This window comes from Pararge aegeria, chromosome 24 (genome assembly GCF_905163445.1).
Source record: "Pararge aegeria chromosome 24, ilParAegt1.1, whole genome shotgun sequence".
In the NCBI taxonomy this organism is placed as follows: Eukaryota; Metazoa; Arthropoda; class Insecta; order Lepidoptera; family Nymphalidae; genus Pararge; species Pararge aegeria.
The window spans coordinates 10274298-10300756 of NC_053203.1; the positions used below are offsets into that span (position 1 = coordinate 10274298).

General features: G+C 35.7%; 1 protein-coding gene across 2 annotated transcripts in view; it reads right to left on the reverse strand.

Annotated features, from left to right (window-relative positions):
* Positions 1–18053: 18053 nt before the first annotated feature.
* Positions 18054–26459, reverse strand: part of LOC120634486 (forkhead box protein P1) — a 107784-nt gene continuing 99378 nt past the window's right edge. For both annotated transcript variants that reach the window (XM_039905123.1, XM_039905124.1), the window contains 4 exons: positions 23912–23987; positions 23150–23241; positions 22481–22629; positions 18054–21476 (listed from right to left, as the gene is read on the reverse strand). In XM_039905123.1, the coding sequence (XP_039761057.1) occupies positions 21316–21476; positions 22481–22629; positions 23150–23241; positions 23912–23987 (478 nt within the window). In that variant the 3' untranslated portion in view covers positions 18054–21315. The remainder of the gene's footprint in view (positions 21477–22480; positions 22630–23149; positions 23242–23911; positions 23988–26459) is intronic.

Consider the following 26459-nt stretch of genomic DNA (forward strand, 5'->3'; position numbering starts at 1 on the left):
GGCGTGTTGAGCTATAGGCTAAAGAAAAACTACCGAACAGATTTTCTTACGGTTTTCACTAATAAACAGAGTGACTCTTGCGGTAGGTTTTGGTGTAGGTACATTTCATGACGGCCGACTGGCGCAGTGGGCAGCGACCCTGCTTTCTGAGTCCAAGGCCGTGGGTTCGATTCCCACAACTGGAAAATGTTTGTGTGATGAGCAATAACTGTTTTTCAGTGTCTGGGTGTTTATATGTATTTTCTAAGTATTTATGTATATACAATTTATAACTGGCGAATTAAATGAGAAGTTTGACACCCAGCTAATGCCAGGCCTAAGAAGGTGGCGTGCCGTGTAGCGCACGCCTCTCTGGAGGATTTGGCAGCGATCAGGCCATTGATGATAGGACCCGCCATGCACTGGGGGGGCAAAACCTTGGCGAGAGTGCGGTGAATACGCAAGTGAACCCCGTGCTCTCACTTATAGGTCCATCGAGGGACACACAGAGTTTTTAGTGGGTGCAAGTCCCACATAATTACTCCGTTTCCCCCAACGGAGTGCTATGCGTCAGGCATTTTCTCTGTATAAAAAAAAAAAAGTTAAAATATAGTAGAGGAGTTTACGACTACAATGGCAGTGAACACGGATTTTGGAAGAGTTTTGCCGCCATCTTGCTTGTATCCTACAAGTAGTGGACCCTTATTTGACCAGGCAGCATCATAATTTTTAAATTGTCTATGCTCTGCTCTGGTGGGAGGCTTCGGCCGTGGCTAGTCACCACCCTACAGATAAAGCCGTGCCAAGCGGGGAAGTACTACTCCCATGTTAATTTCTGCGGCTGACCAGCTTCGTTGCAATGCCGGTCTGAAGGGTTTACTGTTGCTGACCACTTGCAGCAGCTAGTCAAAGTCAAAGTCAAATATTTCTTCATTCAAATAAGCACATATGGCACTTTTGATGCGTACATTACATGTAAAAAAAACATAGAAGTGAGTTGATGTCGAGAACTACATTTGTCAACTTAAAACTAAACCTACGAGGGTTTCAAACGCGCCCTGGTCTAAGAAGAAGGCCACAACAAACTTAGCCGATTGTTTTTTTTTTGTTATCACCATCTTACATTGTCACTTAAAACTATTAAAGAAGCAACCTGGTTAGAGCAATAATTTACACCAATAAAGTAAACTATATTAAGATTTCGAAGCCACAATCCATTTATTTGTATATTGGATCACTGGCAACACGCACCGTTCGAAGACTTTGGTCTTCAGGCACTGAGGGAATTTGAACGAAAAGATGTCTCGAAGTTTCCCGAACGCTGCCCATCCGAGTTGGATTCAGCGGTTTTCCTCTCTCTCAAAATTATAAGAAGGTACAGAATCACTCACCGGGCGATGGATAGAGGAATGTTGGGAGTCGACGTGATCAAATAAGGAATGAGGACATCCGTAGAAGGACTAGAGTTAGCTATGTGCCCCATAGCTCGGAGAACCGACAGACGTTGGGTTCCAAGGTGCTGGAATGGCGACCCCGCACAGGTAAACGCAGCGTTGGTCGGCCCCCAACGAGGTGGGCAGACGAAACAAACGAGTCGCTGGGAGCTCTGGAAGCAAGCGGCCCAGGACCATGGATATTGGAACTCCCTACAAAAGACCTATGTCCAGCAGTGGACTTCAATCGGTTGAAGTGATGTTGATGAATGCTTCATAAAATGATTTTGGCATCACAAAGAACTGTCAGGCATGCAAATATCCTCAGGATATTTCCCTTCACCGTTGAAAAATCAAGCGTGCGGTATTTTATTCCTTAAAAATAACGCTACGTTAAAAAAGTTTCGACTTAAAAAGGAGAATTAGGCGCTTTTTTTCAAGTTTATAAAATTTAATATGATACGACACGTAAACATAATAGAGAGTTAGGACTGAGACAGGCGACATTAAAAAAAAGAAGATGCCCGGCGCCAGGAGTAACGATAGATGTTGATAACTTAATATTGTACACTCGTTATAAGAGAAAAAAGTGGCTTCGCACAGAGTTAAGAACACACAGAAACCGAGTACACGAATATTGAAGCATTAAAATCCACTCCACTTTAGCAGTGTTTTCTCGATCGGGTTAGCCACTTTATACCATTTAGCAGTTGACAATAATAATTTTACCTCTAATGTTCTAAGCGTTTACCAATAAATGGGGAAAATGAGAAAAGTTTGTGCGCTAGCAACATTCCGCGGGTTTGAAGTGAGACGTGCGCGGGGCGTTTTCACTGTTTTCTACTAAATGCTCTGCATGCAATAATAGCTGCATGAGGGTTCTGTATTTTCTTAATTCTGTGTTTAGTTTATCTTCTGTACATGTCTCTCATATATATATGAGCCCAGCAGAGGGTCATTAATGATAATTATGATACATAGTAATTCCTTCATTTGATTGCATCGATGGGATTAATTGCATTAACGCTGTTCCCGCCCTTCATACACGCGCAGAAGCACTGCCTCTCCTAAAAAATTATATCACTCGTAAAGTAGGTACGAGGAGTTTTCCATTTTCTGCCAAGTTTCTGAATTATGCCTACTCTGGTGAAAAGCCTCGTGCACGCCAGTGGGTAGCGGCCCGTCAAATCATATCTATGTTCCAACTCGCGTCCACACGTGTCGCCCATAAGTGCACCATGATAAAACGACATGACGACGACACGAATACCAGCCCAGTTTCATATAAGACTTAAAATCACCCTCACACTACAACGTGTAAATGAAAACCGAAAAATTACTTCACATGCTTCAAGAATACATTATTTACTAGTCAGAATGCTAATCAATTTTACAAAATATCTGGCACATTTAATTATTGTCAACGGAAGTTTAAAAATCTGTTTCTTTAAAAGTTTAATAGAAACACAAATGTAACAGGAACGATACTATAACAGAATCGAAACGTAACGTTTAAAAAGCGTAACGAAAATAAAAAGTTTGGCACAGGTATCCACCCTAGGGTGTGACAGAAATAGCAACGCAGTACAGCAATTTTGTAAAATGGGTAAATAAATTATCCCAAAAATTGTTAAAGTTTGAGTCCCTTTTTTTTTTAATAGTATATTGCTACCTCCGACCCTTGGACAGGACTGAGGTTATGTGGGACTGCCCACTAAAGGGGGTATACCCAAACTAAAAACCACCACAGCATGTCCCTCTTGTTGGCTTTGTTAGACGCCCGGGGAACCCGTTGTATTCCTCCCGCACGTCTACCAAACAGTTTGCGTCTCTGACTTTTTCACAATAAACTAATTATTAAAAAAAATATATATATTATATATATATTAAATTATTAAAAAAAATATATATATTATATATATATTTTTTAATAATTAGTCCCCCTTTATGCGGAAGCAACCTAAACGTCTCGCTGCATCAATGCCATGCACTTTTTTCGTGTTTTATTAACTTTTGTTTTATTGACGGCACGTTATTGATATTACAAATTGTTACCCTTATATCATCATATCAACCAATAGACGTCCACTGCTGGATCCAGCGGCTATCTGCGGCTTAATGTCGCCTGTCCACCTCGTTGGTCGACCAACGCTGCGCTTACCACTACGGGGCTGCCATTCCAGCAACCTTATATGCTGTCGCTTAATTTGAATGTTATTATTCGTTTAAAGCAGTGCCGGATTAACCACGTGGCAAGATTAGTAATTGCTACGGGCCCCGCGCGAAAGTGGGCCCCCTGTATTTAAACGTTAAAATTTCTTAGAGGGTCAAATATAGACATAAATACATACATACACACACACACATACATACTGAGCCATAGCAGATCAAGGGACCTTTAAAAGAATTTTCTACGGGCCCCGCGCTTGCTTAATCCAGCACTGCAGGGCTAGCACGGGCAGGTGAAATCATATTACCCGATTATATCCCCCTAACAAGGGATATAATTAACGGTTCCACCCCCTAAAGCCCGGGAACATGGAATAGGAGAAGTTTACCCCCGTTTATTATTACACATATATTATTTACCAGTACGCGGTAAGCGCAGCGTTGGTCGACCCCCAACGAGGTGGACAGACGACATTAAGCGCGTCGCAGGTAGCCGCTGGATCCAAGCGGCTGAGAACCGTGGAATTTGGAACTCCCTACAAAAGACCTATGTCCAGCAGTGGACGTCTATCGTGATATGATGATGATATATTATTTGGATATTATTTCGATTTGAGAGCCAGTGCTCTGAGATTTTATAAAGCTGTGGGCTTTCCCTGGGGATATAATTGTCTTTTGTCCATGCTAGCCGTGCTGGTTGTAAGTGATAAAATCTCAAACCGAAGTACATTCTCCTTCAAACCTCCAAAGTGGGTCCTATCTATTAACTGACCCCAGTTATTATAGCTCACCCAGAACAATCTACAATTTTATGCCGCTGCTACTACGTGAGATATCTCTCAAAGGAACTGTCCCTAAGGGATGCTATAAGAACAAAAACAAAACAAACGCGGACAAAGTCGCGGACTACAGCGTTTGTAGAAAAAACTACTCTAACAATAGAAAAAGTTATTTAAAACAATGAAAAATTTATTATAACGCATTATCTAGTTATCTCACTATCGGGAAATCAAGGTTCATCATTAAAATTTAAGATTTTTGTTTGTACAATCGAATCAATTAAATCACAGGAATGAGCCCGCAGACTATGACAATTCAAATTGTACAGTGTCAAACCTTTTATTGAAAAACAAAATTGTTGACTATGGCTAACTTCAGGGTGTTGGATGTTCGTGACGGTGTGCGCGCGCATCTTAAAAATTTACTCTCATAATTTTTCCCAAAGCGTCAAAAAAAGTATAACTTCAAAAAACCAAACGCGGGTGAAGTCGCGGGCAACAGCTTGTTATCTATACAACGTGTAACCGAATAACGAAATAATGTTGAAGAATGCAGATGTGCAAGTATATTTTATAAGGAAACACACTATAAAAATATTAAATCAATAGAAGCATATAAATTTTTTCATACAAACGAAGCCAAAACATTTTATGGGTTTACTTTTATACTTCAATAGGTGAAGATAATAGACCAACACGCGCATAGTACCTACGCTACGCGACTATTACCTTTATAATATGTTAAATAAAAGTATTTTATTTTTGTCTAATTTTTTCAGTAAAAATTATGGCATTGGTTTACTTAAAAACAGTTTTACAGATAAGTCAGAGGCAGTAAATAATGTGCCTCTAAAGTGAAGTAATATTTCGTGTTTCATTTACACGTTGTATACTATAAGTTTTAACTTCGCAGCCATAATTAGTATAAACTCAAGGCTGAACTGTATCTACTGTACGATTATGATTAATAGGCATATTAAATTAACTATTGTTTCTCTACTTATCTAGGACATGTCTCGAGAAATGCTTACACTTGTTGCCTACAGTGGCGCCCAAAGTTTAGTTAAATATTATGAATGAAAATAAATATTTTGCTTTGCAATATTCTTCTGAATAAACATGAAGTAATCTGTGATAGCCAGTGGTTAAGACTTCGACTTCGCTTTCGGGGGGGCGAATTCGAACCCCAGCACGCTAACTTAATCGCCAACCTCTAAGTTCTATGCGTTTTAAGCAATTAAAATATCACTTGCTTCAACAGTAAAGAAAAGCATTGTGAGGAAATCTGCATGCCTTAGAGTTCTCTATAATGTTCTCTAAGGTCTCTGGAGCTCTGATCGCGCCGGTTGCTTGGGCATTCAAAAGCCCCGCAAGCTTTTTTAATAGCTGCTTTATTTGTTTTTCTTAAACATTGTAAAGAATTAAAAAAATTAAAATTAATTCAAAAAAAATGCAAAATTCATTTATTTCAAGTAGACTTAGTTTATAAGCACTTTTGAAACGTCAAGTCAGTCTGTGTTTAGTTACTCTACCACCGCGCCGGTTTGGAAGGCATATTCCACTGAGCACCACACCAATGCAAGAAACTCAGCAGATTTCTCTTTTCCAACATAATTTTATAGTTTAACAATCTTTAGAATTATTCTGTTTTGTGAGAGATGAGAGCAGAGTGGCCTGCTTCCAAGCAGCCTTGTCGTTAAGGAATTCATCAATTATGTAGTAACCATGATTGGTTAAATGGGTTTTAATATTTTGTAGATCTAATATTACCTTCGGTATCATATTATAAAAGTAAATACCCATACAAAAAATGATAGGTATTTTGTGTTTACAATAATAATAGTGACAATGAGAGAAAGGCGCAAAGTTTGGGATGCACTGATCATCGCGGTGGTACACCAAATTAACACACTCGCGCGCAGCGCCGGAGCTCAACTTCGGCCCGCTTGAAATAATTGTCTCCCTTTCCTTTATTATTTATACTCTAATATATCGTCTGAGAAAATATATTATGATTAAATAGATTAAAAGAATGTATAAAGGTACTACAGTTCGGACAGAACCTCTTAACACGTCTGAACACTGACAATAGTAGTCTCATATCCTCTAAACCCGAGATCCTGAGAGCGGTTGAGAAATTCTATGGACAGTTATACAATTCAACACAAAAGCCTGTTGAAAATTTGGCTATAGACCCTGGAGCCAAATTGACCGAAGGTATCCCGGACGTCAGCCTTTACGAGATTAGTATAGCTCTCAAACCACATAAGAACAGCAAGGTACCGGGTGATGACGGAATCACAGCAGAACTTCTGAAAGCGGGTGGAAAAACGATACTTAAAGTTTTTCAGCGTTTGTTCAATTCCGTCATTCACCAAGGCACAACGCCAGTAAATGGCACAGGAGCGTGGTGGTTCTGTTCTTCAAAAAAGGTAACAATACCTTGCTATAGAACTACAGACCTATCTCGCTGCTGAGCCATGTCTACAAGTTGTTCTCGAGAGTCATTACGAATCGTCTCGCGAATAGGTTCGACGACTTCCAGCCTCGCAAACAAGCCGGTTTCAGAATGGGCTTTAGTACCATTGACGACATATATGCGCTGCGGCAGGTTATACAGAAGACCAAAGAGTATAAACGACTATTTTGCTTAGCGTTTGTGGACTTTAAGTTAGCCTTTGATTGTTTTGAAGTGTTTGTACAAAAATGCCACTATATCAGATTGTATACAGAACCAGACTACGAGACGAGATGAGTGCGACAGGGAGATTTTATCTCCCCGAAGCTGTTTAGCGTTGTATGACTTTTGTAAGCTACTGGATTGGAACGGGCTTGGCATCAATATAAACTGCCAATAGTCATAATGGCAGAGACTCTGCGAGACCTTAATGCGTTGCTCAATGACCTCAGCAGAGTTTCTTAACAGGTGGGCCTTCGTATGAACATGAGCAAGACCTAAATTATGACTAACGCTCATGTTCCGCTCCACCCAGTAACCGTTGAAAGCTCTGCACTTGAAATTGTAGACGCTCGAGGCAAGCGGCCCAGGACCGTGTACTGTGGAACTCCCTACAAAAGCCTAAAACTTCAATTGGTTGAAATTATGTTAAAAGAAACACATTTATCATCCAGGTAACTATAATGTCAGGTAGCTCGGAAACAAGCCACTCCACTTTCATAACACAAGACAAACTTAGGTGAATACCTTGTGCCACAGATAAATGCCATAAACAAAAATTAAATTTAATGAATTAAATATTTATATCGATGTAAGAAAGCGCTCCCCAGTTGACAAGCGGTCCCGATTAGCCCGCCACGCGCACATGTGCGACGCACAGAAATAAATACACAACGAGTAATTGCACCACACGCTTCTCCGCACATGGAAAAAACTTATTATAAATAAACTTTCCTTTCAAAGCTAGATATGATTGTTTTTTTTTAATCCCTTTTTATGCGCGTCGATTGCCCGATCGCCTCTTTTTGTTTGTGCCGGCACTTATTTATAAGTTTTGTATTTGGAGCAGGATTGCGTGGATGCTTTTTGACGTAACTGGCGCATCGGATTTTGAATAGCAGGACCTGGATTCGAATCCAGCAGCAGCTATTTGGGAACTTATAATTTCCGAATTTTCTCTGGTCTGGTCAAGTAGCTAGTTACCACTGGAATGACGTGCCGCTGTGCTTTAGTGTTCTCCGGTACGATGTCGCGTATGAGGTTCCGAGAGGATTATGGTTTTAATATCTGCCATACCCGTAACAGGTTAACCCGATACAATTTTAGACTGCATCATCACTGACCATCACTGAAAGAAAAATAAAAAAAAAGTTCGGGTTTCTTGTTTTTTTTTGAAGTGATACTTAACAATCGTTGTGATTTGAAAATAGTAAGACTCAATATATAAATTAATTGGAAAAAATGATATTACACATTACACATTTTGATTCCTATTTTAGTTACCATTGAAACGAAATAATGTTTAATATATGGAATAAAATATTTTCCATTGCTACGAGTATGTTACTGTTTCTAAACTCACTGATATTTTCCAATAAAATATTCAATAATTTTTTGGATGTGAAATGTACAAGCACTTGGCACGCGCGGCCTAATTCCTGCTCATGTCCTTCTCATTTTAAAAGGAGTCCAGTGTCCTATAGTGAGCTAGGAATGTATTGATGATGATGACAGAAGTAAATATACCTTACTAGCTGTTGCCCGCGACTTCGTCTGCGTTTGATTTTGTTTCAATTTAATTGTAGTTCTAAAAAAAAATTAAAGTATTCAGTATCGCTAAGCCTTAAATGAGGGGTTTGCTGCTGTCCGCTAAGGAGTTCTGTCCTCTATCTCCAAATACATTAATCTACACAAAGTTTGGGCAAAATTAAACACATGTAACCTCTATAATAGAAAAATAATTATTTAAATCGGTTATAATTTGTCGGAGTTATGGTGTTAAATCGTCAAACACTTTCACCCCCTCTCCCAAAGGAACCAAGCTTAATTTCGGGGTAAAAAATATTCTATACTACTTCTAACACTTCCAAAAATATGTGTACAAAGTTTCATGAGGATTGGTTAAGTAGTTTTTGCGTGAAAGCGTAACAAACAAACTTACATTGACATTTATAATATTGGTAGGGATAGGGATAGGGATATACCTAAGTTTCTGTTTGTGGTTTCTCAGGTATATGGACACAGGGGGCCAAGTTTGTTGCACGTGTTCCCTGTAGGTATGCCCTGCTAACTTTTGAGGTGAATTTCCATTAACCATCAAGAGCACCATCTGCTTGATCCGTCAATTATTCCCAAAATCCCTACTAATATTATAAACGTTAATGTAAGTTTGTTTGTTACGCTTTCACGCGAAAACTACTGAACCGATCTTCATGAAACTTTATATACATATTCTTGGAGGTATTAGAAATAATATAGTATACTTTTCATTGAAAAAAAAACTTACGTAAGATAAAAAATGTTTGTGAAAAAAAATATGGTGTAGACTATGTAGAAGTACGTAGCCTCCCCAAATTACGCGGGCGAAGCCGCGGGGCACATCTAGTAAATAAGTAAATATATTACGATACTACACACATCCCTGTCTAGCCCCAAAGTGATCGTAGCTTGTTTATGGGTACTAGGAATTAGGATAACAAATCGAGGTTACTACACGATTGATGAATTCCTTAACGACAAGGCTGCTTGGAAGCAGGCCACTCCGCTCTCATCTCTCCCAAAATAGAAAAATCCTAAAGATTGTTAAAATTAAAAACGATGTTGGAAAAGAGCAATCTGCTGAGTTTCTTGCCGGCTCTTCTCAGTGGAATCTGCCTTCCGAACCGGTGGTAGAGTCACTACAAACAGACTGAATTGACGTTTCAAAAGTACTTATTAATTAGGCCTACTTGAAATAAATGAATTTTGAATTTGAATTTGAACTGATGAGTTTTATACATAAATTCTTATAATATACAGATATAACATATATATAACACCTAGACACTGAAAAACAGTCATGTTCATCACGCAAACATTTTTACAGTTGTGGTAATCGAAGCCAAAACCTTGGAAAAAGCAGTCACTATAAAAAAAATATTTAATATTTTTTTATAGCTCAAATTATTCCACAGTTCTACAGTCGGCGTCATAAAAAGCGTCATGTTGTGCCATCTCGAACGTGAATTAAGAAGTTCGTCTTCAAAAATCATTTCAAACGACATGAGATCAAAGTTAATAAAGTATTAAAATAACCGTCTTAATACAATAACAGAGGTTTTTCAATATAGACTATAATTTCATCAATACTCCGCGGCAACACTTGCTCGCGCTTGATTTATGTTATGAACAAGTGCACACTAGGGGTGCCTTAGCACATTAAAAATATCGATATCGACGGTATAAAACCGAGTGGTAATATAAAATGCTTGCTAATATAAATGATTTAATAACTTATCTGTTATTTAAGATGAAAGTACCCTGACAAGTGAACTAGGCTTAAGGGTGCGAAGAACCTATAAAATATGTTATATAGCGTTGATTGCATTTTGGTACCTACCTATTTAATGAAATATTAAAAAAATTCAATAGAAAATATGATCATTTACTTATTATTTTTTTGGGCTTTGATATCTGTGTCAAATTGTCTTCTTTTAACGCCGAAACAGACCATTTGTACACATACTTACGGAATATACTCATAATGTTTTGTAAAAACAGTAAATTACTGTGAAACAAGAAATATAAATCCCCAACATAAGGAAATTTGAAAAATAAGAAGAAAGGTAGAAAAGTATGTTTGAATGCATTTGTTTAAGGTACATTGTTCAAGATTTGATACTTTACTTTTGGTTTAGCAAACACATTTATTGGGAAAAGGTAAGTTAATATAACTTATTTTTCAAATTTAATTGTTTTATGGCTTTCATTCTGCAAAAATATTTTAGCCCTTTCGTACCTTATTGTCTTCTTTTAAACTTATGTAAATCTACTACTATAAAGATCATAGGCTGCCCCAGAGGTTGGGCAAGACAAAGATGACCAAAGAAGAAACCTATTTGAGGACGGTTTTAATTGCATTTAATTGCAAATCACTTATGTCTTTTCACATGTGTGCCCAAGTGGCGTGTCTAGAGGGTATGCACAGGGTATACAAATGTTATAAAATGTAGAAAATCTCCAGTACGAGTTATGAAAAACTTAAGGATAGGCGGTGTTAGAGTTATTAAAATTCTACCTCGTATTTATAACTCGTACTGGCGATTTACCTCATTTTATACCATCTGCATACCCTGTGCATATCCTCTAGGCATACCCTCTAGGCACGCCCCTGGTGTGCCCGTAATAATAAATGTATAAGAAGAAGTTCAGTACCCCACATACTAATAAAACTGGGGCTATAAGACAAGATATTAAACGTTTTGTAGCTTACTTCGTAATTCATAATCTTCTCCAAGCGCAAATTTTTTATCGATAGATACATAACTATCGACGCTCACCCTGCCCTATTATGCTGACATGTGGCACTTAATCATATCTCCGATCGCGAGCAACTACAAAACCATTGAACCGACAAAAAACTTTAAAATAACTGTGTTTTTAATCCCGATCTGGTTACTGAACTCTATAAAAAAACGATTCTAGGGTTCCGCAGTTAAAAACTGCCGATTGGCGCAATGTGCAGCGGTTTCTGAGTCCAAGGCTGTGGGTTCGATTCTTACAACTAGAAAATGTGTGATGAGCTGAATAACATTCAAATTTTATTCAGTGTCTGGGTGTTTATCATTATATTATAAGTATTTATGTATATTATTCATAAAAATATTTATCAGTACCCATAACACAAGCAACGCTTTGGGACAAGACTAGTGTTATTTAATGTCGTAGTATATTTATTGATTACAAAAAAAAAAATTAAGTATTCAACACATAATTTCATACACCTACTTATGGGTGCCATTAATTTCGTCTGCGAAAAATTGTTTATATCACATAAGCGATTTTTTCTAAGGTACCGATTCCCGTGTCAAATGAGCAAGCTAGAGACAAAGCTAAAAACGAAAAAGTAGGTAACATACTGAATTATTTATGGAAGTAATTTGTTGCGATTCTATATAAATATTTTGTATTTTAAAGGTTAACCCTCTACAGTAGCCAAAAAGTTTACAGTCTACTGCAAAGATAATACAAAGCAGTGGCGTGCACAGGAATTTGGACCGGGGTAAGCATAACGAAGCAAAATGGCATAAAATGGCAAAATCCTCCTCCGTTGCCAGTTATATGAAAATGTTAGGGTATGCAGTGCTTTCGTGCATGTATGAAGTGCACTCCACTGATACAAAGGTTATGTAGGTAAGTAGGTACATCGTGGGGGTATTTTTTAATCAAGTTATTCCTTGACTGCAATCCCAACTGGTGGTAAGTTATGATGCAGACCAAGATGGTAGCGGGCTTATGGCCTACCTAGTGGGAGTATGGCAGTCATACCCCTAATGGATTTGATCTGACATCGCACTGGAACACTAAATCTCTAAAGCAGCACGTATTCGTCGGTAAGGGGGTAACTAGCCACGGCCAAAGCCATCAGAACAGACTAGAGCAAATTCAGAACTTCTGAATTCCCAAATGCCTGTGCCGGGAATCGAACCTGAGACCTCCTACTTAAGTTCACAGCACTCGCCAGGTAAGTCGTCACAAAGGTCGTCGGGGTATAAATTGTACTTATAACTTTAAATTTTGTTTGTTGAAATGCTAGCATATGTACGGAACCACATTTTATTTAACCGGATCACACTTAACGGTATATTCACGCACATGTCTACGAATGGGTTAAATTTTAGTTTTTTTCGTCCAAAAATGTCATTTCGATTCGAAATGGAAAGTTAGGGGTTTAATTTAGTACTCGTGAACGTGTTTTAGTAGTTTCAGTGGTAATTTTTTCTAGAGGATGAGTAATGTAACATATGGCAGTGATTATGTTATGCGACACACGTGAGAAAAGTTTTTTTTTTTTTGATAAGTCGTGTTTTTTCAGGATTCGAGTATTCTGAATTTTAATTGAGGAATGCTATAGAAGAAACAGTCATATTGGTAAGGACTTCAACCTAGGGGGGGACCGAGTACGATCCACTGCACTTATAACTTATCGAAGTTATGTGCGTTTTTAGGAATTAAATATCACTTGCTTGAGTCCGCCTTTTTTTTGGCGTGTTGTAAAAGCTTTGCTCGCTGCAAACCTCCGACCATTCGGCAGCACAGAGGTTATGTAGGATTCTCCCTTCTAAAGGTGGGTATACTCAAACTAAAAACCTCACGGCAAGTCCCTCTTGTGTGCTTTGTTAAACGCCCGGGGAATCCGTTGTATAGGTACTTCCAGACGTCTTATAATTACCCCAACCGAGTGCTGGGGCTCCCCAGGGGATCGGACAGCTTGAACTTCCCCCTCAGACGGAAGATAGGCTTGTATAGTTCAAAATTCAAAATTCATTCATTACAAGTAGGTAGTATGTAAAGTAGTAGCACTTTTTAAGCGTCAAGTATAACTATAAACTGTTTGTAGTGACTCTACCACCGGTTAGGAAGGCAGCTTCTACCGAGTAGAAGCCGGCAAGAAACTCAGCAGTTACTCTTAGTAGTGACAGCTAGCTAGCCCAATAGTTACCCGCCGCCAAGAGAAGCTGGTGAGCGGCAAATTATCGCCGTCTTCTGCCTGAGAGTTTTCCATAATGTTTTCAAAGGCGTGTGAAATCCACCGACCCGCACTTAGCCAGCATGGTGAACTATATCTAACTTTTCTAAGTTTTGTGCGTTTTTTAAACAATAAAAATATCACTTGCTGCAACAGGAAGGAAGGAAAACATCAAGAGGAAACCTGCATGCCTGAGAGTTCTCCATAATGTTCTCAAAGGTGTGTGGAGTCCACCAATCCGCACTGGGCCAGCGTGGTGGACTACGGCCTCGACCCCTTCTCACTGAGGGAGGAGACCCGTGCCCTGTAGTGGGCCGGTAATGTGTTGAGGTACTTAATGTCTGAATTGATGATTCATTAGTATCGCATCACATTTGCTGCGCATGCGCTGACGAGTCTGCGTCACTAATTATTATCTGTCCGCTAACGCGATATACTTAATTAAAATAGATAAAAAACATCTAACATCCGTTAATGGTTGCAACTAAATCTTATGATATAACTAGCTGTTGCCCGCGACTTCGTCTGAGTTTGTTTTTGTTTTTTTTTGAGAGAAATGTGACATTCAATTTAGGTGTACTTCTACATAAATTTTTAAGTTTTGTATTCTAAAAAAAAATACTGGTGTAGTTATTAAATTTTTTTTTTCAATTCACATATTAAACAATATCTAAAAAGAACTGTCTGATCAGTCGCAGCTCTTTCTATCACTTACAAAGAATAGTACCTAATCGTTAAAGGAAGAATCGAAATCGTATTATTAGTTGATTCATATGTAAATGGCCCAATGGGTAACGAAGAACATTTCTAACATTTTTTATAATGTCCTAGCACTTAAGTTCTCATAAATGAGGTAGCACTTTGTGTATTCATTATCGCTAAACCTTTTGGTCCGCTGAGGAGTTCTGTCCTTTATGTCCAACCCCATTCATCAGATCTAGGCGAAATTTAGGCAAAGTTAAACATATATTATAACCTCTATAGTACAAAAATAATTATTTAAATCGGTTATCATTTGACGGAGTTATGGTGTAAAATCGTCAAACACTTTAATCCCCTCTGCCAATGGAACTGAGCTTAATGTCGGGATAAAAAGTATCCTTCCTTCACTTCCAAGAATATGTGTACAAAGTTTCATGAGGGTTGGTTAAGTAGTTTTTGCGTGAAAGCGTAACAAACAAACTTACATTAACATTTATAATATTAGTAGGGAGAGGGATGGATGGATGGATGGATGGATGGATGGATGGATGGATGGATGGACGGATGAATGGGGAAAGGGATTTATCTACTCTCATAAAGTATAATTCAAATTAAATGATGAGCCCAAAAAATGGCATTGTATATTGTTTTAGTAAGTAGGTACAGCGGTCATATCCTAATTGTTAGGACTTCGGCTTCAATTTCTGGGAGCAGGGTTCGCAACCCGGCAGGCACCTCTAAATTTTCAGAGTTATGCGCATTTTAGTCAATAACGTATCACGGTGAAGGAAACATTGTGAGGAAAACTGCATGCCTGAGAGCGTTTCATCATGTTACCAAAGGCGTGTGAAGTCCACCAATCCGCATTTGGCCAGCGTGGCGGACTACCAGTGCCCTGTAGTGAGCCGCTAATAAGTTTAGTAAGTATATGTTATTATTCTTGTAGTGTAAGAAGTTTTCATAGGCAGAGTTAACGATACAATGTTTCCATACAAACATGCACGGTGACAACCAGCACGTTTAAGCTGTGTACGTTAAAAATCAGTGGCCTTATTACAAGATTTGCTCATTTCATTTTTCATGATGCAGTATTAGGTAATTTATATGTACACCTTTCTTTGTGTGTAATTTTTTACTTGTGGCGCTTAGCGATTTAGTGTTTCGGTCGATTAAGCATGTAGCGGTTTAATATAACTGCCATTCCCCTAATAGGTTAGCCCGTTATCATCCTAGACTGCATCATTACTTACCAGGTGAGATTGTAGTCAAGGGCTAACTTGTATCTAGTGTAATAAAGAAAAAAATAAATAATAGGTTAAGTTAAATGAAACAAATCGATATTTGTAATGATTTGGTTTAATACAACACTAATTAAGTATAATTTACAATGACCATCAATAAATATGTCGGTGTCGGCGCCACAAACGGGCGACAGGAGGTAATACAAACAACTACATATCCATACAAACAGTTGTATTACTTGTAAATTTACAATGATTTTTATACTCCGTTCAGTATTTTATTTTCTATTTGACAGATTTCAAATCACATTCCCTTTTCTCGGCAATATAAAAAGTACAATTTTTAAATCTTGTCTGCTTTTCAAACAGAATTAAGTCACAGCGAATAAATGATGCAACGTTTTCGCGCAAATACTTTTACTATACGCATTTTAAATGAAACTATTACAGTTCAGATTTAAACAAGCTGTTTATCGAGTTTGTGTCTACACAAATCAACAAAAAAAAATTAGTTACCGTAAAAAACTGTTAAGTTCCGTACCGCACACATAATTACATAAATTAATACATAGTTGTTTTGTTATTGTCGTCGTCGTTGTTAGTGACGTTTGCCGGCTCATCTATATCACAGACGCTAAGTGGCGTGCATAGAGGGTATGCACAGGGTATGCAGATGATACAAAATGAAGAAAATCTCCAACACAAGTTATAAATACTTAAGGGTCGGATTTTTATAACTCTTACAAAGCCTGTCCTTAGGTTTTTTTTTAACTCGTACTGGAGATTTTCTTCATTATATATAATCTGCATACCCTGTTCTTACCCTCTATGCACGCCACTGACGATGATGAATGATGATTATCACACAACCTATGGCCTGCAGTAAAAAAAAAAAAAACTTTTATCAGATAAAACCTCTTTGAACTGCCATTTATAAAAGACACATTAGTGTCGCTTGGAATTCAGTTAATGAACTCTGTCATGTTACGCTATGGTATAAATTTTTAAAAAAAACCACATATTTGTATCGATATTTAGATACCGAACGTCACTAAATCTACCTGTCACCGAGAAAATAAAATAATGGACGGAGTGTAGTCAATATACTCGTAGTTAAGCTTATTGTACTCTTTTTCTTTATCATATTTTTTTTATGATGATTCCACTACGAAATGGTTACCTACACCTGGAGGAAACCTAAAAAAAAGCCCTGTATAAACGTATAAAAAGATTTTGTTAAAATAAGTGTTCATATATACGACATAACAATTTTTTTAACAGCTGTTGTTGCAAATAACACATTTCTGCACTACCGACTACTTCATTTTGAATTTGGTATTTTTTGAATTTAATAACTCTGAATACGTATATTTAACGATTAAATTCTCATACCAACTTTTCTGTCGAAGAAAAACTAAACAGTTTCTACCAAAATCTGTGCAGTCTTTTCCGCAGTAAAAATAAAGTCTATAGCGCATATTACACATTTCTGCACTACCGACTACTTCATTTTGAATTTGGTATTTTTTGAATTTAATAACTCTAAATACGTATATTTAACGATTAAATTCTCATACCAACTTTTCTGTCGAAGAAAAACTAAACAGTTTCTACCAAAATCTGTGCAGTCTTTTCCGCAGTAAAAATAAAGTCTATAGCGCAAATTAAACATTTCTGCACTACCGACTACTTCATTTTGAATTTGGTATTTTTTGAATTTAATAACTCTGAATACGTATATTTAACGATTAAATTCTCATACAGACTTTTCTGTCGAAGAAAAACTAAACAGTTTCTACCAAAATCTGTGCAGTCTTTTCCGCAGTAAAAATAAAGTCTATAGCGCATATTACACATTTCTGCACTACCGACTACTTCATTTTGAATTTGGTATTTTTTGAATTTAATAACTCTAAATACGTATATTTAACGATTAAATTCTCATACCAACTTTTCTGTCGAAGAAAAACTAAACAGTTTCTACCAAAATCTGTGCAGTCTTTTCCGCAGTAAAAATAAAGTCTATAGCGCAAATTAAACATTTCTGCACTACCGACTACTTCATTTTGAATTTGGTATTTTTTGAATTTAATAACTCTGAATACGTATATTTAACGATTAAATTCTCATACAGACTTTTCTGTCGAAGAAAAACTAAACAGTTTCTACCAAAATCTGTGCAGTCTTTTCCGCAGTAAAAATAAAGTCTATAGCGCAAATTAAACATTTCTGCACTACCGACTACTTCATTTTGAATTTGGTATTTTTTGAATTTAATAACTCTGAATACGTATATTTAACGATTAAATTCTCATACAGACTTTTCTGTCGAAGAAAAACTAAACAGTTTCTACCAAAATCTGTGCAGTCTTTTCCGCAGTAAAAATAAAGTCTATAGCGCAAATTAAACATTTCTGCACTACCGACTACTTCATTTTGAATTTGGTATTTTTTGAATTTAATAACTCTGAATACGTATATTTAACGATTAAATTCTCATACAGACTTTTCTGTCTAAGAAAAACTAAACAGTTTCTACCAAAATCTGTGCAGTCTTTACCGCAGTAAAAATAAAGTCTATAGCGCAAATTAAACATTTCTGCACTACCGACTACTTCATTTTGAATTTGGTATTTTTTGAATTTAATAACTCTAAATACGTATATTTAACGATTAAATTCTCATACCAACTTTTCTGTCGAAGAAAAACTAAACAGTTTCTACCGAAATCTGTGCAGTCTTTCCCGCTGTAATAAGAAGTCTATAATGCCATATTATGTTGTTTTAAACTTTTCATGACTTCAAATAAAGTAATATATAAAATTGTAGATAACACAAACTACCTTAATAACCTTTTATAGCTTAAGCTAAGAAGAAAGAGTATCAATAAGAATTGTATATCAGCTATTTCACAGTACTAGTTTGTGTTTAAACCAAATTCAACTTTAAAAAGAATATGTTTTAGGTACGCGATTGAAAAGTTATTTTTCATGACAAACTTTAAGTACGATCCAGTACAGCATAGGACAGTCAAAATATTATAAAAACAAACAACATGTCGTAAATTAGGCTTCTTTCTCATTAAAATATAAGAAAAAAAATGTATTTGATAGAAAATAAGAAAATATCTTTTGTACACACTGTTGTACGTTCATTAACTTTTCTTAAAAAATATTGGAACTGTCACTTATTGGAAAGTGTAGTGCAACATAATATTATTCCTACAAATATTTTAAATGCTTTGAATATATCCATCAAAGTTACAGAACTATTTATTTTCTATAAATACATAGTTAGTTGTGATATGATAATTTCCACCCTTTCTTTATTATTTAATAATTATTCGGAATTACACGATCAAACTCTATTGACGATTATTTTAATAAATGCTTACAAGAATATTATGAAACACTAAAAATTCTGAACGAATTCACATTTTTTTTTTTACATAAAAACAATTCTCAGAATCGGTTATCTATTACAGTGAAAATTTTACTACTATTTTTTTTTGTCTAAATTTCCTACAACATGAACGATTTAATATATGCATCATTTATATTATACGTGAACGTTTACATAAGCCTACGATATACAACAAACATTTTGCTTCACTTGCTTTGCTTTTCTCCGCAATGCGACGCACATCATTCTTTTCACAACGTAAATTCACTTCACAATCAATTATTTATTGTGGGTTGTAAACTCAACTTCCACTAGGATTCCACTAGGATACCTAGTGTAGAAGCGTAGTTTAGTAGTAGTAATTTTGAGGAGAAGAATATGTGTGGTGTGGCAATTGGCATATAACAAAAAAGCACACGAAACAGATATGTCTGGTTAGTGTGGATTTTAGCCAATTAAGATGATCACTGCATATCATGGGCTTCCGTAAAGTAACTCGCAACTTCTATCCAATATTTATAAGCTTAAAATTTTAATTCTTAAACAATTTACATTTGACATTCATGATAAATATTTACAGCCTAAAACAATTCCATTCAATCACAATTAAGCAAAAGTACCATCGATAATAACTATCGCCGGATTGAAACAAGAGTATCGTATCATGATTCATCAAACAGTCAAAAATCAGATAGTAGAAATAAATTTATACTGTATAATGGTGACAAAAAATGTTTAAATTTACTTCTTTCATTTTTTTATGTAGAACAGAAACGTCACTATCCGATACAAAATCTGACAGCCAGAAAATTACAAATTAAATGTAGAATTTAATTACTTGGAGCAGAGTTTTAACACTTTAAGGAAATTATATAACAAAAGGAAATAACTCGCTAAGAAACCATATTTTGAATATAATTAAAGAGAGTGAAGTGCTAAAAATGTTTATGGATATACGAATATGAAGACTTAAAAACGTCAAATTTAGCAAAATTAAATTAGCTTGTTAAATTTAAGTATTTAGTAAAGATAAAAACAGAAGCTGAACGCTTTGTTGGTAAATCAAACCAAGTATAAAACGGTTGTGACATTTTCTATGTGCATTACATAAAATGTGTATAAGAAAAATTCAGCATATTCAGGCTCCAGCACATACTGATACGGACGAATATACGCTACGCTACGACGCTAAATTTTAGGGAACATCAGTTTATATTCCTATAAAATATATTGCTCCAAAATCCAAAAAAATAAAGGTCAACTTTTGAATCGTCACGCTTGTCAACATTCTGATGCGACACTCTTATGTAAATCCCGCTTATGGCACGCTATGTGAAATCTTAAACAAAAATACATTTAAAAAATAACTAGTCAGATCATACATAAATCAATTCCGTATACTTTAGTACTTAATTATTAAAAGCAACTCTGGCTGGTTAAAAAAAAAAACTTGAGATCTTCGTAAATTTTGTATCCTTGTCAGATTTTAAGTAGATCTATTAAAAATGTTGGTAAATAAAATATAACAACACTAAAAGCGAAAACGTGAAATAACTAACAAGGAATGGATTTCGAACCAAAACGCTATGCGTGTTTAGAAGTTTATGTACCATATTATTCTACGACAGACCAATAACACTACTTATTGTTCTTAAGTATTTGTTTATTACAAATAATGATTATATAATTTTAAATATTGATATGGACCTTTTAAGGTTGTCTATCGTTGACTGTCCGATTATTCATCCAACTTTAAATCTAACACTTACACTAAAATAACTTCTAACAATTCGAAATATTTAACTTTAGCTATTACCTTAAAAACAGGAAATAAAAAAAACATAAAAAATAAATTGTTAAACCTATAATACTTCAAATATCCCGTAAAAACCGGGCAAATAATAAAAATAAAGTGAAAAAAAATAATATTTGGTTATCCCTAAATCGATCCATTTATACTTTAATTATAAAAATCCAACAGTGAACACATTAAAACACCGTTCTTGCAAACTTGAAATAGATCTAAACCCGTAAATATAAATCGTATTACATACTGTGATATTATATCCTACACTACTCTAGATAATACACGGAAAACGTCCATAGAATAATAACCACAAAATCGCTTCGTATTGCTATAAATTCAGTTCATAATTTCACTTCTGTAACGTTCAGAATTTCGACCGATCAATCACAACGCCACGAATTCTTACAGCGATCGTAGTAAATTCTTACAATTCGTTGATTATATTTTTTTAAATTCACAATTCGCTAAACAGATTTTGTATTAATTAATTTATTAAGATTTGGTTAAATTAATAAATTACTTTGCTTCGACACTTATTCAGCCTCTTGATAAAAACCTCCTTTTATTTAGTGTTGTCATTAGCCGTATTTTCTGCTTGGCTTTAAAGTCTTTTCGACTTTATTTCTCAGATCTCTGTTCGTTGAGTGATAGGTTTTCGGCTTCGTCCTTGATGTGGGATATGGAAGCACGGTATCTGTCCTCCGAACGTGGATAGTCGTCGTACGGACTAGTTTCGCTGGAGCGATTGCTTGATGATTCTTTAGTAGAACTTTGATAATCTGCGAACAATTTATAAATTATAGTTGCAAACCTTGGTTAAACTTATTTATTTATATTATCTATAGTATTTGAAAAATAATAGCGGGAAAAGATGCTACGACTACACAAGCAATATAAATCACTCGATTTAGAGAAATGTTTCACTTTAATGTTGTTATAAAAAAAAATGTGTTTTTTTAAGTCTATATCAGGTTGGTCCGAGAATAGTTCGTAAAGTATATTTCATTTCGCTGGTTGCTAAATATCGTTATCCAGTTTTTTTTTGGCAAATATTTTCTTCGTAATTTTTTCCGTAGTTGGGATAAAAAACTACCTATAACCGCACCCAACCCAATGCGCTGGTGTCGGTATGTTACCAAATTTGATTGTTTTAATCTTCTTAATAATCTTAGTAATGTCAATAAAAATGTCATAATTTTTAATAATAAACAAATAAATGTACTACGACAATACAAACATCGCCATCTAGTCCCAAAATAAGCGTAGCTCGTGTTATGGGTACTAAGATGACTACATATTAATACCCAGCACTCAGTGGCGTGCACTTCATACATGCACAAAAGCACTGCATACCCAAATTATTTTATAGCACTCGTATTGGAGGGGAATTTTTCCATTTTATGCCATGTACCTGCTTTATGCATACCCTGACCAAAAACCCTATGCACGCCACTGCCAGCACTGAAAAACATTCATGCCTTAGGCTCAGTAAGCAGGGTCGCTGCAAACTGCGCCAATCGGTCGTCCAATTTTTATCACCCCATTACCAGCAAATTACTGCTGCTTCTCTCTCAGCATGGAGAGGTTTTAGGCCTTAGTCCACCACGCTGGCCAAGCTTGGATTGGTAAGCTTCATACACCTTTGAGAACATTATGGAAAACTCGTAGACATGAAGATATCCTCGCGTGTATTCCTCCACCGCAAAAGCAAGTGACATTACTTAAGCCGAGGTCATAACCACTAGGCTATCAGCATTTATGACGTCATTAAAAGGTAGCTAACCTTTGTTGGTGTAATCCGAAGCTTGCATCTCATTTTTCAGAGCGTATAGATTCGGCTTAATATCCTGAGCGTCGTTTCCGCTGAGGTCCTCCGCCTTCACGTCGTGTGAGGAAGTGCTGCTGCCATATCCGTTAATCATTGGTGGCCGACTGAAAAATAAACCCAAAACTTACTTATGATAGAGTTATATAAGACAAAATAAAACCAGGAGATTGCACTTTGCAGACAAACTTTAGCCTTTGTCTACAAAGTCTAATCTCACCTGCAGGCCGATTAACTATCTCAGTTGACACCAAATTTTGCTAGCCATTGTGGAAAACCAAATGACCTATGGCACTCTGAGGTTTCCAACTAAGTTCAGTTCAGTTGGTATCAATTATGTTACTCTCAAGTTACTCAGTGTCAAACATAACCAAACATCGTCAGTAAGCCGATTGCGGTATTTTTATTTAATGAAGCTATTATTAGGACGGCTGGAAAAGACTTTGTAAACTTCTACGCATTTTCTAAAGCGTGGGCACAACACCGTAACCAACGCCGTTCAAGTTAGCATACTGCAAGCGACCAATCACAAAACTCATTCTCGAAGTCGCACTTCCTATGATTGGTCGTTTGCTGTTCGCAATTGACTCTGATTGCCTAACCCAGGTTGAGAAAAACCTTTTTTACCTGTAATCATCGTGTGCTGATGGATAATCCTCACTTTGAATCATGTGGTCATCTCCGGACATGTAAGACAGATTGCATTCTTCCATCATACCCTGAAATGCAAATGGTTACCACATTATTTCAGTAAATGTTTTTCATAACTTTTTTCAACCGGTATGCTGGGGTAGGTAAACAAGGGAACCGTGTTTGGTGTTTTATTACTTATAATATTACTACAAGTAGTTAATATTGCACGGAAACCTTTGTATGCTAGCCCAACTCGCTATTAGCCTGTTTTCATTTTTATTTCATATACCTTTAAAAATACGCAGAACTCAAAGGTTTCATCACGAAGTATTAGATAGTAGTAGGCATTACTTTGCGGAATTCCATGATACAGGATATGATACAATAAATAATTGCTAAGAACTTAGCAATTATTAATTGTAAAGTCAACAACATCTGAGGATGCTCTGGTTTCGGAGCGAAACGTGCGTAGAGGTTACATTTTCGAAAATCTGTTAGGTGTGGAGTATAAAGATCGAAGAAATTATAAATTACACCATACAGCGTGCGGAGTATAGCAAATTAACCTTAATTTTCATAATTCCTTACGATGGTTTCCTTTATTGTTGTATAATGTTAATGTTGGAATAGAACAACTTCTGAGATTCCTGAAGGCTTCATAGTGGCTGAACCGGAAGTAAAGTAAGTAAGTACAAATGAACTCTTTGAAAGTAGAACTGCTTGGATTTAATGAATTTTGGATTTGAATGAAATTACCTGCAGATTTCGTTTCAGAGCTTCGGAATATCCGTGGGGGCTTGTCATCATTGGAGGACTCTGGGCTCCCATGAACCTGCACATTTAATGAAAATAGTTTAAAAATATAAATCAAGACAAAAGTTTAAAAAAATTGTGTAAAAATCATAATCTTAGTTTTTTACAAATTTTTAATTGACTTATGCTTCGCAAAGCATTTAATTCTTTGAAAAAAAAAAACAAAAGTAAAATAAAAAATCATACCCCGGCCATCTCAGACCTCTTCAAAGATTTAAAACCACTATTAAATCGACAGTATCATCTGTTCAAGTGTTAAATTTGTAAAGTGTCTAATTTGGAATGAATAAATGACCAATTCATCTGTATGTTGTGATATTTGTTAGTGTCAATAATTGGTGAGTGTAAATGTCAAAAGTCAAAAAGATAATAAATATAGATAATAAGAAAATTGATAAAAAGGCAAGCTTACATAGTTAAGAAATATAAAAAGTAATTAAAAACTATCATGCGACGAAAATGCGACGTGCAAAGCTTTTAAGCGAAACACTTACCTCGATAAGGAACCATGCAAGTATAAAAAAGGGGAATAGTCAAGACTTTCAAAAGATCTCATTATCTTACTTGGGTATCCAACGACGATCCTTCTTTACAGTCATTATAAATGCAATATACATGCACAGTAATACCATATCCAAATAAACATGGTCAATAAACAATAGATGTAACGCTTTCTGACAATTACGTATAAATTAAAGATGTATCAATGTAGGTACAATAGCAAATTATTATGATTAAAGCTAACATAATTTATATAAGTTATATTAAGACGTGATGTTAAAATCTATTGCATAACAATGATGTTACAGCTTTGCATTCTAATTCTATTCTCGTTTTATGTGCTGATATATTTTAAGTATTTAAATAGATAATTATTGTTAAATGAATTGAATTAATGATAGCAAAATGAGTAGATTTAACTGTTGAAAAAAATCAAGCTATAATTAAACTGAAATGCGATATATGAACACACAAAATCATTACACTATATAACTTTGGAATAAACATGTGGCTCTAGTTACAAACTAACATAACAAATTGATTGTATCTAAGCTTACACAGTGATACACGGTACATTATGGTCAGAAACACCGATCTAATTAATTCAAATCAAAAATCATCATTGCTCATGATAATTTTAGATTCATTCTGAATGAAATTTCACATACAAAAAAAAAATCGCTAAATTTGGACGCGATCGTCCAACGATTCACGCCAGAAAATTGACTTATTAATTTTTAATCCGCTGTTTTATATGCAAGATATTTAATGCACCAAAGCGTATTTCACTACCACTTGGATCTGTTAACTATTTAAGCATATCGTTGTGTTGATAATTAATAACTGATATTTGTGATTCAGCATATGTTTTTTAAATACTATTTCGATTAACTGATTTCAGGACGTCATTTAGAGAAATGCTGAATGACAAATTTTCTAAGAAGCTTGTGTCTAAGTTTAGATTCGTTGGACGGTCGCAACTTCGGATGCGCTGCGCCCTTACTGTGGAGGAGCGGTGTTAGGTCCAGGCGAAGGTTCATACTTTCTGGGCCGGCCGCGGCTGAGATGCCGTCTCTTCACGAACTCAGCGTCATCCACCATCCAGAAAGATCCGAAGTCATCTTCATAGCGCACGAAACATTTGTGCAGAGACAGGTTGGTCCGGATCGCATTCTATAATTCATCTCTTTTTAGCAAATACAAAAGAAAATGGAATTATTTCCTCCAAAAGACCATTGTTGTTAAAATTAAGTTGGCAATGAGCTCCAATCGCTAAAATACGATATTTATTAGAAAATTGTGTGAAAACGATGGAAGCACATTAAGATCGTCGTGGAAGAGTAGGTGGTATAAAGGCATGCAGGTACGGCCCAAGAAGAGAGACCCCAGGAAGGGAACAAATGAGAGGAGCCAGGTTAATAGGCAAGCGAGAAAAATGTTATTTTGCGCTGAAATCCACGAACACACACAAATAACGAACCCTAAATACAAATATTACAACCACATTTTGTAACGCCACAAACGTATTTGTGATGGAAGAAAAATTAAATTCGGTTGCAACGTCACTTACAAATAAATTCAAAATTCACTACACAAATAATTACAAATTCAAAATCTGAAACGAGAAAAATGTTTATTTACACGAAAGAGTTAATTACATAACTAGGTTAGATAGAAAATATTTAAGAAGAGATTAATTTGTACAGTGTTTATATTATTATGGATGAGTTAATCTCTGTTGAGTGTCAGAAATTAATTATTATGAATGTAATTCATAACAACGTCATTCAATTCTGTTCCACATAAGAGTATATAAGGCATTTATTATTTTCGTGAAAATTCAATATTATTTTCCAAAACAACCCTTTTTAAAATTAATTTTACAATCATTATCATATTTTCGAATATATTATATTGAATTGCTATATTAGTTATTCGGAAATAATGTAGGTATGCTTAGATCTATAGAATATTTTTAATTGAATTCTAT